Source organism: Apis dorsata, unplaced genomic scaffold (genome assembly GCF_000469605.1).
Source record: "Apis dorsata unplaced genomic scaffold, Apis dorsata 1.3 scaffold_416, whole genome shotgun sequence".
Taxonomy (NCBI): Eukaryota; Metazoa; Arthropoda; class Insecta; order Hymenoptera; family Apidae; genus Apis; species Apis dorsata.
Window position 1 is genome coordinate 813887 of NW_006263671.1, and position 16062 is coordinate 829948.

At 33.1% G+C, this 16062-nt stretch overlaps 3 protein-coding genes across 4 annotated transcripts; 2 read left to right on the forward strand and 1 right to left on the reverse strand.

Annotated features, from left to right (window-relative positions):
- Positions 1 to 2149: 2149 nt before the first annotated feature.
- Positions 2150 to 10430, forward strand: LOC102676872 (transcription factor SPT20 homolog). The gene is made up of 8 exons (XM_006619576.1): positions 2150 to 2384; positions 2537 to 2733; positions 2830 to 3021; positions 3105 to 3362; positions 3435 to 3482; positions 3596 to 9714; positions 9840 to 9959; positions 10028 to 10430. Exons 1-8 carry the CDS (start codon positions 2365 to 2367, stop codon positions 10115 to 10117), a joined length of 7044 nt encoding a protein of 2347 aa, XP_006619639.1. The 5' UTR covers positions 2150 to 2364; the 3' UTR covers positions 10118 to 10430.
- Positions 10280 to 13515, reverse strand: LOC102676568 (nucleoporin NUP42-like). Of its 2 annotated transcripts, XM_031512358.1 has the most exons (7): positions 13173 to 13507; positions 12594 to 12806; positions 12489 to 12537; positions 12250 to 12421; positions 12078 to 12164; positions 11770 to 12001; positions 10280 to 11670 (listed from the first exon to the last, which is right to left on the reverse strand). In XM_031512358.1, the coding sequence occupies exons 2-7, from the start codon at positions 12667 to 12669 to the stop codon at positions 10520 to 10522; spliced, it is 1767 nt and encodes a 588-aa protein (XP_031368218.1). In that variant the 5' UTR covers positions 12670 to 12806; positions 13173 to 13507; the 3' UTR covers positions 10280 to 10519. The 2 variants fall into 2 exon arrangements, with proteins under 2 accessions (XP_031368218.1, XP_006619637.1); XM_006619574.2 differs by having other exon boundaries at positions 10280 to 12001; positions 13173 to 13515.
- Positions 12959 to 14942, forward strand: LOC102676435 (actin-related protein 2/3 complex subunit 4). The gene is made up of 4 exons (XM_006619572.2): positions 12959 to 13488; positions 13784 to 14110; positions 14198 to 14368; positions 14438 to 14942. The coding sequence occupies exons 1-4, from the start codon at positions 13486 to 13488 to the stop codon at positions 14441 to 14443; spliced, it is 507 nt and encodes a 168-aa protein (XP_006619635.1). The 5' UTR covers positions 12959 to 13485; the 3' UTR covers positions 14444 to 14942.
- The last annotated feature ends 1120 nt before the right edge of the window (positions 14943 to 16062 follow it).

The window sequence follows — 16062 nt, forward strand, 5'->3', positions numbered from 1 at the left end:
TGTCGTCGCGTCGTTGTCGTGACGGCGTCTGTCCACCCTTTTCCCTCTTCTCGCCAAATAATATAGATCATTGTCGAGGAATCGAACGATGAGTAGATTGTGTGCAAATACAATGGAACATCTGTAACTCGAACCTCAATTAAAAAAGAATCTTATTTAAAAGACGAAGAATTTAGAACTTAAATTATTTCGATACCTGTTTTGAAGAAACATGTGTATTTTTTATGTACATGTTCAAAATTCTTTATTGTTGTATGCAATCATTCAAAGAAACGATATATCATTCGCAGCATATATATATATATATATATATATATATGTCTACACGTATACATTACAGTTTGAAGAAGATTCAACGCACTTACATAGTCTATAAATACGCAAGACACAAAGCCAGAGTTGCAGAAATAAGAGAAACGCGAGCGAAGCGGGTGTTGGTTCTCCTCGAGGGCGCTTCCTGAAAGGCGAGCCGTTAATTGTATAAATGATTCTCACGGGAGGATCGTAATTATACCGCTCGCGCATTCCTTAGCCACAGCTCCAAAGGCAGCGAGCGTAAACGTAGATGCGTGAGAGTGCGTACACGCGAAACTCGGCCGTGTGTTGCTTAAATCATTAATTAGTGCCGCACGCGCTACGCTCCACCGTTGAAAACTAGAATTTCGCACGGAACCCCGCTTCGAAATGTTACCACAATGATTAAGCGTTGAATAATTGCCTGATTCTTTTGCTGTCGGTTGTATTCCGTTTAGAGTTGCAACGTTATCTTTTTTTTTTTTTCTCTTTATGTGACGTATAAACTTACAAACCTAATGTAAATCATGTTATATTTTCACATGTACGTAGTATATATTTCTAACCTCAATTAAATGGAATGAAAAGTCTTTTTAGTACGTTTGAATTTTGAACACTGAAACAGTCAAGTTTTGTGTTGAAAAACATAATGATTTTATATTTTTAAAAATAAAATTAAAAATTGGTAATCGTAATATTGTTTCGTTAAATAAATGTGAGAATATTCGTGACGAAGATAACGCCGAATGGCGGCCGAATTTCTAACGAGTCATGCCGTGTCAAAAGGATCCGGCGTAAACACGTTCGCAATCATCAATGCTGTTCTCCCTGTATGAATTTTTTTCTTTTCTATTTCTCGTGCTAAATACGTATTCTATTTGTTCCTTATGAGTAGGAGTTAATTTTATTGTAAACAACCTGACAGTGAAATATGCGGCGATGCGGCGTTGCCAAATAAACGACATATATATAAAAACGCACGAAAATTTTGTAGCGAATGATTCGAATGAAAGAAGAAAAATTATATCGATATATTGAAACACATTTTTACAGTCTTAAAGATTTTTCAAACTTTTGAAATATTTGCATCGCCATATTGAACATGGAAATGTCCATGAGCGCTATAATGAAAGAATTGCACTTTACCAACAGCGCAAAAATTATTTCTTGCGTAAATATTTGCTCCATCTTATAAATCATTAAAACTCTCTTTATTTTTACTCCTTTTGTTAGGGCTGCTTTTTATTCTGTGTAATATTCACACTTCTCATCGGCGATTTGCATTTGGTGACGCTTTCAAGGTGTTCTCTCTCGTGTTGACATTCGAATGCATTTCGCATCGTGGCTACGTGCGATTCTCTGCAATGTATCTCCGCGATTATTCCGATGTTGCATTGTAATGAACAAATCACACTTTACTGAGATTGCACAATCTGTTGGCGCCTACCGTCAACGAAATATCAATTTAATGAGAATGCATCTCTATATCTCAGGCTACTGACCGGCCAAATTGCCTAATAAAAAATTCTTATTCGTTAATTTAAAACTGCTAAAAATAACTCAATAATATATTTTTTTTGTCTTATTTATTGAAAATTATATTTTGAATATTGAAAGAATATTAAGGAAAAATTAAATTTTAATTCTGAGTATATAAAAAAATATTTATAATAATTATTTTATGTATATTTTTTTTATTTTTTAAAAATATCATTTATGTAATTGTATCAACTATAATATTCATTCTAAACATATGAAGAAAATGAAGATTTAATATATCATGCGTCGATAAGATAGTTTCATAATTTTCTTCCTTATCACTTCAGTAACGAAAATAAGGATTACACAAAGAAAAATCGATAGATGGCGGGCAGGTTTAAATGACTGCCATGGTTTTCGGAAACTGTCGGTAGTTTTTATTTCGCGTATTCCGCGACTAAGGCAATTGGAGGGTCGAAATGTCAGAAATTCGATGGGAATCAACGAATGTGTGTAATGTCAGTTATAAGTGACGTATTAGCGCTTCCCGCGGCGCGTTCTTCACGCGAAACGATGCCAAGAGGATAAATTATGCCTCGAAAAGAGAACACGTAAGTGTCCATTAGCCAGCTTCTAACCTCGACCAGTTTATTAGCAAGATTTTCCTTCTCTTCGCGTCTTTTTCTCTGGAACAAGAATGAACAAACGTGTTTTCATTAAAAAAAAATTAACGGTCCGCTCGTTAACGTGGACATATTCTCAGCAAAGCGAAAACATGGGAGCGAGACAGAAGAAAACGTATGAACGCTTACTTCAAAACTCTGGCAGACCTTCTGCCGCCGCATCAGGAGGGTCGCAAACGCAACAAGGTCGACATCCTGATTCACGCATCGAAGTACATCAAAGACCTCCATAGCCGTACAGAGGAATTGTTTTCTGCTCATGCATCAGAAGCACATAGTAAGCAAATAACTTTGACAATAAGCATAATTTCAAAATTTAAGTTTTTTTTCTTTATTTCTTTTAAAATATTTTTTAAAATATTTTTGATTACAGAGGAAGAATTGGCTCGTCTCAAAAAACTTGTAACTCAGCTTTTCTCTCGTACACAATTATTGTCTACTCTTTTACGAGAAGCTGGTATATCTGTTCCAGCAGAACCAGCTCTTGAAAAGATATCCCCTTTAAAATGGTCGAATAAAATTAATGTAGAAGATGCAGAAAAATATTTCAATAAAATAGAAGAAAGTAAAAATATTAAATAAGTATATATAACAAATGAAAAATAATTTTATTGAATTTAAATGTTTATAAAGAATGTTTGATTTTAGTAAAAAATTCTGAAAGCAAGAGGGAAAAGTCTGTAGAACTGAAAGTGCCTTCTAAGAGAAAATCAGTTACTTCTTCTCATTCATCTAACAAAAAAATTGAAAATAGCGATATTTCTAAGGATGTGAATAATTCCATAGAGAATCAAGAGAATCAAGCAAATTGTGTAAATAACAATGATGATATCTCAGATGCTTATCCTGTATCAGATATATTAGATACAGGATCTAAAGCAGCTGAATGTTGCCAAACAAACACAGGTATTTATTTCTTTTTATTTTAATACAATTTGTTTTAGATATGAAAATATCTTGTATTATTTTATTAATTAGGTTCTGATGCAGCAATTAGTTCTTCAATAAATGGGAAGACTAATAATGGTAAATATAATATTAACTATTAATTATATGTAATTAATATATGTAAGTTATATTAATAGATATAAGTTAGAATTTTTTATTCCATTACTTTAAATCATAAAATATTGTTCTAGCATTAGAAAAAGTAGAATCTCAAAAAAAGATAAAAAGAAAAACAAAGAGGAAACAGGAGAAAAAATCAGTGACACCATGTATAAATAATTCCGTAACTAGTCTGACCCCAAATACCCTTATATTATCTGGTGGTAAGTTAATGCCTTTGGTAACTCCAATGACGTCGAATATAATTGTAAATACTCAGCAACAAGCAGCGAATCCCATAATACTCGGTAATGGTCAACAGAATCAAATGATCGTGATGCAATCTTTAACAAATCGTGTGCAGAATCCAGTTGTTTCCATTTGCAATCAAGCTGTAATTAACACAGTTCAAAAGGTTACACTCAATACGGTCCCTAGTATTCGTGCGAATATGGTAGTTGATTCGCAAAATTGGGCATCTAATGTAAAGAATATAATCAATGCAACAAAAATCGGCGGTCACAAAGGCATTCTGCCTAAGGGTAAGGAAGTTACAAAGACAACGATGACATATAAAGTTCCTATTCCGGCGGTTCACAAGGAAAAAGCAGAAAAATCTAAAGAAAATAATTCTAAGAAGGATACAGAAATTAAATCGAAGATCAATAAGAATCATACAAAAAATTCTAAAAACCAACAATCTACAGATATTATTGAAGACAAAAATGACAAAGAAAAAAATGTTAAAACCGTTGAAGATACAAATTTTGCACAAAAAGTTGTACTTAAACGACCCGCAAATACAGAAACAGGATCTATAGATGAACCTGTTGATAAAAAACGAAAAAAAAATGAAAATAATGAACAAAATCCAGTCATTCTGAATTCAGTACCTGTATCAAAATCAGATTTTACTGTAACCTGTAAATCTATTGAAAGTTTAAAGCATGTAATAGAAAAGATAGGAGAGGACACAAACGAAGAACAGGATAAAATGCATTCTTTGATTCAATCAGAAGAAAATAGAGAAACGAATGTACAATGTTCTGTTTTATTAAATACAACTAGTACTAATCAGGAGGATATTTCTAATTCTTCAAAACCAATAGATGTCATGACATCGAATAATATTCAATGTGAAATAAAAGAAAGTCAAAATACGTCAGATACAACATCATCTGTTAGTTTCCCAGAAGAACAAGTAAAATCTTCTAATGAAAATATTTCAGATTCTTCTGATACTAATTTCAACATTCCTATTGACAATACACTAGAAAAATCAAGTAGTTGCATAGATCACTCTAATTCTAATTCTAAATCATCTTTAACAGAAGGAGGAGAAATTGAAAATTCTATAGAATCTAAAAAAATGAAGGAAGTTTGTAATCTTGATACAGAATTCGACAATCTTTTACAGAATTCAGTGACATCAAAAGAGCCAGAGATTGTTGAAGGGACAAGTAACTTGGAAAGTAATAAGATTATTCTAAATTTAGATACAAATACAACAACAACTTTAAAACCAGAAACAAATACTGTAATTCAAAATTCAGACATCACAACGTCATCGTCATTACTTCCAGTTAACATAATAGAAGATGAATCTAAATTAGCAAAGGCATCAAAGGAGGAAGTATCAAAAACATCACTCTCATATAATACAGAAAATTCTTTTGTACCAATTAACAGCAGAGCTGATGGTCTTCATTCTGATCTTTCAAATGATATATTTGCATCTCTTCAAGTTCCTTCTAGTTCACATAATCCAGAATCTATATCTCCTACAGCAGCATTCCTAATGGCTTTTCCATTAGTATCTTCATTAAATGGTAAAACAGAAGTTTTGGAGGAAGAAATGAAAGAAGATTTTAAATATCATAGTCAAACTCCACCCATGCTTTTACAGATTGGAGCAATGGAACCTAATAGTTTCAAGTTCAAGACAACATCTCCACCTCATTCTATCGCTGAAAAACGTTTAAAAATAACGTGTGAGGAAAAAAAAGTGGTAAATACTTCTGTAAACGAAACAGTAACTTCAAATATGATGGTCTCTGCAGAATGTACTACAGGCACGAAAGTATTGCCCAAAATTATAAACGACGAACATCTCAAAGAACCTTATAAGATTGTTCAAGGTGTATTGGCCCCATCTTTGGAAAAATCTGCATCTTCTAGCTCTTATACGACTTTATATTCCATTTCAAGTGCTTCAGGTACTACTTCAATCACTAGTACTTCAGAAACAGGAGAAAATTGTCAGAGTCAACTTCCAACAAATTTAAGAAATGCAATTACAAATACTACCAACGAAAATATTGCTGTTTCTCAAATTACAGATACAGTTTCAATTTCAAATAAAACAGATTCAAATTGTTCTATACAGACTTCAACTTGTGACACTAATGTTCGATATAGTACTTCACAGGACTTTTTATCGAGTTACTCAACAATCGTCGAGAATAATATCACCAATCTGCAACAAAATCCAAATGTTTGTACTAGTTCAGCAATTCAAGAAACGAATTCATCTGGATTAAGTCAAAATATTGTTCCTGATGTAACTCAAGCATCTTTGGTTTCTCATTTGACTAATACAAATACAACTACAAATACTACATCATTACCATTACAGAATATGCAAATAGATTATACTCAGATGAAAGACAAAGAATCTCATAATTCTCGTCTGACTTACGGGATTCATAGCAAGGATTCTCTAATGGAATCTAACATTGCTCCTAATAATCGTCTGAATTATACTGGCCATATGGATAGAGTTCTTCCCACTTCTTCTCAAAGTATTCAGCAGGAGTATCCAATGCAATCTAAAGACGCAAATCTACCAATTCTCTCTTCTCAAGCCATGCAAACTGTCTATGAGTCACAACCTAAAGATAGTCATGTTCTAACTACTCAACAGAATGCTCACCAAAGTTTTGCTATTAATGAGAAAGACCATATTATTCAAAATACTCATAGTGATTATACTGTGGATCAAAATAAAAATCTGTCTCGAAAGGATTCATATTCAACAACCAGTAATAACACAAATACATCCAACAGAAATCAAAATTATCCTTCAAAAGATTTAATATCAAATTCTGAAAATCATTATCAACGTAGTTATTCAAAGATAAATAAAGAGTCTGATTCTTCAAATAGCAATGTTGTGGATCAAGATTCAAAGTTAAATAATATTTTGAGATCAAAAACTCAAGAATCACAAGATCATAGACGTGATAATAATTATAATTCTGCAAAGAAAATGGATGTTGATCCATTCGTTCAAACGTTTTCCTATAATGTAAAAGAATCCATGACTAATCAAGAACAAAATGTTCTAAATCAAAATACTGATAACATTTATCAAAATAAAAGAGAAGAAACACAAAATTATCCTACTTATTCTAACAAAGACACAAAGAAAATCAATACTAGTTCTTCCAATAATATGAATAATAAATCTCTCGTTCAGAATACTCCTGCTACGCGTTATTCACAACAATCAACATCTTTCGTGGCTACATCCAATTATGAACAAAGTACAGTTACTGAAAACCATGCGAAGTCGACGACTACTGTTGCTCATAATTCTTCAAATTTCAGTATTTTATCTTGGACGACTTTTTCCCCTGTTGGTGGAAATAATAATAATTTAGTACAATTTGAACAAGGATCGAGCCAGACAGATAATACTGAAGCAAAAACAATATGTGAAAACTATAATTATGTTCCCCTTCATAAAGAAAATACAAATTTTTCCAATGTATTGACCAATGATGTTTATTCGGTGAATTCCACTATGGCTAATATAGACAAATCAAGAATGAAATCGGGAATGGAAGCACAGAAACAATCTTTCGTGGATCCTTCTAAAACTAGAAATATTCAAACTAATATTCCTCCATCTGGTAAACAAACTCGTATGCAAAATCAATCTTCTTCCAATAATGACTACAACAAGTATAGTACAGAAAATAAAAACAAATCTAAATATGGAATGGAATCTGAGTATATTCAAAATGAATATTCAAATGTAGAACAGCAGCAGTCACAACAACATGCACAAAAAAATCATCAATCTATGACAACAAAACAGGACAAAGCAATTTATCCAATGTCTAATTACGATTCGCAAGTAAATTTTGATTTACCTGAAGTTAGTTCTCAAATGAAATATCCTGTTGAAACTTATACAAGCTCAAATTTTAAGTATTCAGACAAATCTCAACAACAAAATCAAAATAAGTACCAACCTCTAATCCAAGGACAAATTCCTTCTCTTCAACATGATAATGTTACTTATAACAATGATGGAAAACATAGTCAACAACAGAATACAAAATCAAAAGGAAATCAGCAACAGCATGCAATTAGAGCACCTGTAAATTGGATGATGACTCCAGAGATAAAGCATAATGCCAATATTACCGACATTATTTTACCACCTATTGGAAAGGAATTAGATTTCTGCCAAAATAATCTATTTACTCAAACGCCATCTTACAATCAGGGGACACCGAATCAATTTTATAACAATTATGATGTTGCAGCTCATGGTTTTCCCAATTTACCGGTTCTACAAAGTGAACCAAAAAGGACTTCAGAAGTATTTTATTCTGAGGAACAACCATTTCCTTGGTCTCCTACAAAATCAAGTGTGCATGTTGAGCAGACTCAACCAGTCAAGACTATAGATCAGCACATTGTTCCTTCAAGTCTTCCAACTTTGGTCGGTGATCTTGATTTAGGTACTAATATATCCGAGAAACAGAACTTTTTATTTGGTCAAGTAACTTCGAGAATTTCATCTGATCAAAATAAAGATTCTATCAAAGATAAAGATGGAAATGTTACAGGACGTGATTATCATACTGTATTGAATAATCAAGCTGTTCAACATCCAGTAGCAGGATCTTCTTTTCTTTCTGTGAGTCAATTGGTAGAACATGAAAAAGCTGAGAAATCACATCAACAGCATCATCAACAGCATCATCACCATCATCATCATCATCATCATCATCATCATACTCATCAGCAGCAACAGCAACAACAACAACAACAACAGCAACAACAACAGGCTAGAAAACATCAGAGAAAAAGTAATACAAGTCCTAGAGGTAATAGTAAAAGACAGATGGATATTCGAAAACAAACATCTGGTAATGATCAAATGCATCAAAGACACGAGGAACAAAAATCATCTGGACACACTTTCTCTGAACAAGGATATCAGCAACAACAACAACAGCAGCAGCAACAGCAGCAGCAACAGCAACAACAACAACAACAAAAATATCAACAAAATAACGTTCATTGGAGAAGCAGGAATTGTAAGAGCAATTACACTGCTGAAGCATTGATAGGAACTAATAATAGTGTGCATGATACAAATCAAGATAAACATGCTTCGATCAAATTTTCTACGAATTATTCGCAGAATAAATTCCAAACAAGTCTACCTACTGCAGATACAGTCATGCCTCTTAATTATTTTTCAAATACAGACGACGGCAGTGGTTATGGACAAATGGTGAATCAGAATTTTAATTCATATACATATTCTTCTAACACTAATATTTATCCTACTTCGAATTTTATAACCAGCATATCAAATACACCTACTAGTTATATGATGCCATTACACGATAATACTGACTATATGGAAGCAAATGCTTTCCTTCTATCAAATGTGACAATTGCCTCGACAGTTACTACTTCATCAACTTCTACCGTGACCACCTCGACTTCAAATGTGAATACGAACACGAAGAATCATCAACACTATGGAAAGCATCAAAATTGCGATAAAAGGTCATATCCTACGAACGCAAAGAAAGGAAAAAGAAAAGGTCTTGATGGAACTATGCAGAATTTAGAGTTTCCTCTCTCTGGTATCAATTCACCCCTAGAAGATTATCATCACTCTACGACATTCTTACCACCACCACCACCACCACATGCTAGCCCTCTTTATCAGAATCACTCACAGGCAAATGTATATACTAAAGCAGTAAATGGTTTACCGCCTCCCCCGTCGGTATCTGGTCCTCAGGCTGGTGTAGCTACGGCTGGTTTTCCAATGAATCCAAACATGCCAAGGGGAGGAATTGTGGCAAGCAATCATATGACTATGAGCCATCATCCTTCTGGTACAAGTCTTACTAACTTCAATTTGAGTACCATTTTTCCAGAAATGAATGACAAAGTATGTGATATTGATAACTCTAATTTAAATTTTTTATAATATGTTTTATTGAAATATCAACTAGAATGGAATTAACATTTTATTAATCATTGTAGCACATTGAATAATTTTAGTTCATTTGCTAGATTACTGGATACAAACCACCAAATGGTATACCACCTGGTTTATCACAGCCTCCTAATCAATCTGCAGCTTATACACAAAGGACCAACTATCCAACAAATCCTCTCTGCCATCTACCACAGGTTTTTTTTTTTAATAATTGAAATCTTTACTTTAACTGTGAATTGAGATTAAATAGGACTGTTTTCAGGTATCAGAAGGAAGTCAATTTGGTAATAGTGTTCCTCCTCCTCCTCCCCCTCCACCTCCTCCTGGAGTGATACATTACAAGAATGTATGATAATGTAAGTATAAATGAAGAACCAATCGATAGTTGTAAATATGTAAATAATCATGTAATTAATTAAATTAAAAAAAATTGATATATATTTGTGATATGTTTGATTTTATATTGCACAAGGTGATTGATAAAGATTATTAAAAATGTTAAGTTATCAAATGAATAAGGATGCAAATTCTACACTTTATTACATATTTCATTACAATTTAGAAATGTCGTTTAGTTTTTCGCATTCATTTGCTAAACGAGCATTTCGTTGAATCTTATAAAAATTGGAACATTGTTGGCAAATATATATTATTTATTACTACAATCCTTTGCAATCTTTTTATCTTAATTGTACATGAATACAGGAAACAAATATCACAGCACATATTCTCCTAAATCAACCTCTTTGTTGTATTACCTAATGTCTTTTGTAGGTGGTTTCAATGGAATTTTTCCGAAATTAAATTTCTCTGCCAAGAACATACTCTTTTCCTCAGCTGTTAATTGATTATCTAATGAATAAACGCTGTCGTCAATAACAATTGCTGTCAATGTTGCAGTGAAAGATGGTTTTCCAAATGGTTCGTTTGTAGATGCCGTCACGCTATTAGAAGTTTGATTTTGCGCGAAGGTACCAAATGGCGAAGTAATTTGTTGCGATGTAAACGTATTCGTGGTTGTAGTTGTATTCGTAACATTTGTGGAACCAAATGGTGAATTGTTTATATCACCAAATGTAGATGATGTGAATGGAGTAGTAGTACTAGATGTTCCGAAAGTAACTCCGGTATTTAGAGTACCAAATGTTGTACTAGAAGATGTAGCTGCTATAGGAAAAGTTTCACCGGCAGTTCCTGTAGTTATTCCGAATGTAGGTTTTGAGAAAGCTGCCGTATTATTTGTTTCAAATTGTGAGGTCGAGGTAGCAAAGGGACTAGTAGTCGTTGAAGGCGTTATGCCAAATGGTGATGCACTAGAAGTGGAAATGGCGGGTGTAGTACCCTGAGCATTTCCGAACATGTTCACAGAAGGTGTAGAAGTGGTAATGCCAAAAGCATTTGTAGGTTGTGCGGTACTAAAAGCGGGTGTTGTAGTATTTGATCCACCAAATATACCGCCAGAACTCCCAAATGTCGGTTTCTCGCCGAATATAGAACCAGAATTATTTCCAAAGGTTGCCGAACCGCCAAAAACTGGTGCTCCTCCAAAAGCAGGTGTTTCAGATTGTGAGAATATTCCCGAACTAAAAGTTCTTGAGGATGGAGTAACTCCAAACATGGAGTTGGTAGTCTGTAAATTTGAGGAACCGCCAAACGGATTAGCAGTAGAGGTTTTAGCTCCAGTGAATATAGAAGCATTAGATTGAGAGGAAGTGCTATTGAATAGAGAGGAAGAAGAAGTTGCTCCACTATTGAATACCGATGTGGATGCCTGAGATGTTTGCCTGGCGAAAACATTGTTCACTTGATTGGATGTTCCAAATATGCTGGGCTGCCCAAAAACGGGCTGGGAAGCTCCGCCACCGAAAATTGAACCAGATGAGCCAAAAGTCTGCGTGTTTTGTCCTATATTAAATGTAGAAGTGTTTGTAATTCCAAATATAGAATTAGTGCTGGTACCACCACCAAACACTCCTAAATTACTGCTAAAAGTTGGGGTACTACCAAATACAGGATTTGAAGTCGTGGTTGTTTTCCCAAAGATTGATGTATTGGTAGAAGTGAAACCTCCACTAAATGGATTGTTTTGATTTCCAAATGTTTTGTTTCCAAATACAGAAGAGGATGGAGTACTGCTTGGATGTCCAAGTTGAGGGGTTGCAAAAGCAAAACTGGAGGATTTTCCAGATGTATTATCATTCCTGGTATTTTTATGACCTGTTCCTAAAATTTCTTTCTAAAAAAAAAAAAAAGAAAAAGAATACTTTGAATTATAACAAAGACTTATCAATTACTTATATAATTTTACATACAAGTTTAGTTAATGTTTCACGGGTAGGATTTTTAAAAGCTTCCCTTTTTGCTTTCATATCTCTACATAATTGTTGAAAATGTAATTTCTGAAAGAAACATAAATATGCACATATTAAAAGAACTCGTAATAATATCTTAATCTTAAGAAAAAGATGTATATATGATACTAACTGCTTGCTCTACCATTCCAGAGCTTTGGGCTTTATACATTTCCCATCGTACTTCTTCTGGTGACAAATCTTCCATACCAGGAATGCATGGTTTTTCTTTAATCGGTGCAAAACATGATAATAACCATTGTCCTCCTTTTTCCGCGATAAGTATTTCTTTCGCGACCAATACCCTTGTTTTTAAAATAAAAATTAATCGAATATCCCATATTTATTATCAAACAAATTTATTTTACTTACGCCAAATATTCGTCATCATTGTAAGAATCAGCTTTGGTATTATTTCCTACTATAGAATAAACATTTTAATGTCAGAAAAATATAAATAATGCTTTTATTTCTTACCAAAATTTATGTGATCAAATTGACAATACTGTCCAAATCGACAATTCCCTTGCAGATAGTATTTACAAACAACCATCGTGCATATGATTCAATGTGTTTAATCTTATTATGAAAATTTCGTCACACTGCATTTGGTGATCATACAATATCGAGATGTTGATTTCTATGAGCTGCACCAGAGAGCGTAATAAATTCAATCTGGGAATTTAATTCCTTTATTTAACGAAAAACATAATTTTTTTTGTTATATAAAGTTATCAGTCATTAACAGATCTTTTAATAAATACATCAATTTTTAAAATCTTAGTTTTATTAATAAATAATGTTTCTATTTTTGAAATCTAGTGATTTAAATAAGATTGTCACGTGATTGGATCAGTCACAGTTATTTACTGCTTTGTATTAATATTCTAAGTGGAAAAAACGTTGTAATTAAAAAATAGAATATAAAAAAATTTTCTAATTCTCTAATCGTATTAAAAGAACAATTGAATTGTTTGATTATTAGTAAAAATATTTAAATGTTTGTGTTGAACAGAATTTCACAATAGTCATCATTTATCACATTTAATTACGCACGTTGCAGGAATGCAGACGTATGTGTAAAAACATCGCGATGATTCTTTTACAAGATGCGTTCTAAATTCGGTCAAACTCGTTGATAGATTCTTTGCGCGATTCAATTAGAATTCGTGTGTTGAAAAGAGACACAAATAACTGGGTCGTCTTCCTTATCAGTGAACTTCGGAACACGCCCCACGCCGTTGAAATTGAACCGGCTGAACCCAACCCCTTTTCAGCCCAACCAACAGAACGTAATGTTTTCACGTGTTTCGTTTTTAAATTGATTGATTTCGATCAAAATACAAGTTATTCATAGCTTCTAAGAAAGATGGTAAGTACTATTTTTTGATATATGAGAAATAGGTTATACTAACTTATGTGTCTCGAAATGATAAAATCCTTCATCAGTCAAATAGAAAATCCACGTAACAAATTTTTATTTAATATTCAATGTATTTTTTTCTCCATTGTAGATATATATTACTGATTAATTAATTAAAATAATAACTTTATAGTGAACAAAATGACGAAAAACGAAAAACCTAAATTTCGACTATGTGTTAATAATAACATTCGAATTTCTTAATAATATTTTAAATTATTTATTTTTGGTGTTTTTGTTACAGTCGGGAACGCTAAAACCTTATTTAGCAGCAGTGAGAAGAACACTTACTGCTGCTATGTGTTTGGAGAATTTCTCCTCTCAAATAGTTGAGAAACACAATAAACCAGAAGTTGAAGTACGAGCTAGTAAGGAACTTCTTTTGACACCAATATTAATAAGCAGAAATGATAAAGAAAAAGTATTGATTGAATCCAGTATAAATAGTATGAGAATAAGCATTGCTGTAAAGCAGGCTGATGACCTAGAAAAACTTCTATGTCATAATTTCACAAGATTCATGACGATGAGAGCAGAACACTTCATTATTCTCAGGAGAAAGCCAATAGAGGTAAATATTTTATCATATTATTAAATTAAAATAAGAAAAGAAAAAAGAAGAGAAATAATTAACATTTATAATATTTATTTATCACAGGGTTATGATATTAGTTTTTTAATTACAAACATCCATGTAGAACAAATGTACAAACACAAGATTGTAGATTTTGTGATTTATTTCATGGAAGAAATCGATAGAGAGATCAGTGAGATGAAATTATCCATGAATGCAAGAGCTCGTATTTGTGCAGAAGAATTTTTAAAAAGGGTTAGTACGCCTATGATATAAATGTGAGAAGATATAATACAATTGCTAAAATATTTTTTTCTATTCCAGTTTTAACTTTATGGACACAATGTGTTAGCAACATAGCAATAATCACAAATGCCAGGTCACTAAAAATAACAGTGTCCATGAATCAAACTGGTTAATATGCAACCAGATGAAATTTTAACAGATTAATCTATTAAACTGACTCTAAACGCTCCTTAATCCAAACACGCCAATTCCCATTGTTGTCCAGTCATGAAAAAAAATTCATTCGAATACATTTTTCGATTAATCGCTGTCGTTCAGCTGTGTGTGTAACGAATAACAAGTCTGATGTACATGTAAGTACCATAACGGTATTAAATTCAGCACGCGCAGCCCCTCGTATGATAATCGCGAATATATTCGCAATCGTGCGTTTCTTTTCCCTAAAAAGAGGAAATTGAAACTGGTGGTATAGGAGTAAAGCGTGCAATTCCTTTTGCATTTATAAAGTTCTATTTATCTTACGAATCACTGTAACCATATTGATTTAATACTAATGTAAATACAAATAAACGAGAAGAACCATTGCCAGGACATGAATTAGGCCCTGTACCTTAAGCATCCTGAAGGTTAAGTCCTCCTATCATTTAATATTGGTCTTTCAACTTCAGATATTTTTAAGTGCAATTATATATTATTTCAGTCATTTTTAATCATAATTTTTTAATTCTAAATAAATTTTTATCACACTTTTAAGTTTCGATGTCAACCCATACAAATTTTTGAGTTTTAACAATATTATATTTATAATTATGTTAACCAATAAATTTCTTTTTTTTTTTTTTCTACTTAATTTAGACACAAATGATGTATTTTAATATGTATCACATATTAAATATTCTAATTGAAAAAAATTAATCAAGTTTCTAAGAATTGTTTATTGAATCGAGCAAAATAGTTTTCTTTTTTAAAAATATTTCACCATTCTTTGAAAAACGCCTTGAAGTTCGCAACACCGCGGACAAGGAACGCGGGCCCCTTCGAATCGTGGAATCCATCACGTTCATGGCTACTCCTCTTTCTACGGGGAAGGGTGGCCCAATGGTGACCATTCGCTCAACGATACCATTCACCAGTAGCAGTTCGCGAGTTTTCCAGCCAGCAGGCATCGCGACCTTTCCTACGGTTCTTTCTTCTCCCTTCGTCATAAAAGAGTGACGACGTTTCTCAAGAATTAACGTTTAACAATTTGCATCGAACGAGTGATATTCAACGAGATTGAAAACGAAGAAAAACCAAGATACCGAACATCTTCCGAAAATATTTGAAAAACGTAGAAAGATCAATGATCTGGAGAGATAAAAAGTTCTCAAAGAGATAAATATATTAGAAGAGAAAAAAAAGATGGAGGATCTCCCAGCCAGCCAAAGCTTATAACGATCTTTTCAAAAAACCGGCGAACGAGGGATTCCAGTCTCTGAATTTTCCGGTAGCGGGGGTGTAAACTTTTAAGCCGTGTCGTCTCGCGGTTAGTTACGAACTTTTCCCCTGCGTTGGGTAGTTTTAAAGGGGGCACGTAATCTCGTTTCCCGTTGGTCGTGATTTCGAGATTATTCCTAGCTATATTGTCTAGGAGCGGCGGGGGGGGAAGATTGTTGACAAACTTCCGCTTTACGTGGGGTGTCGTTTCCGCCTGTATGATGCAA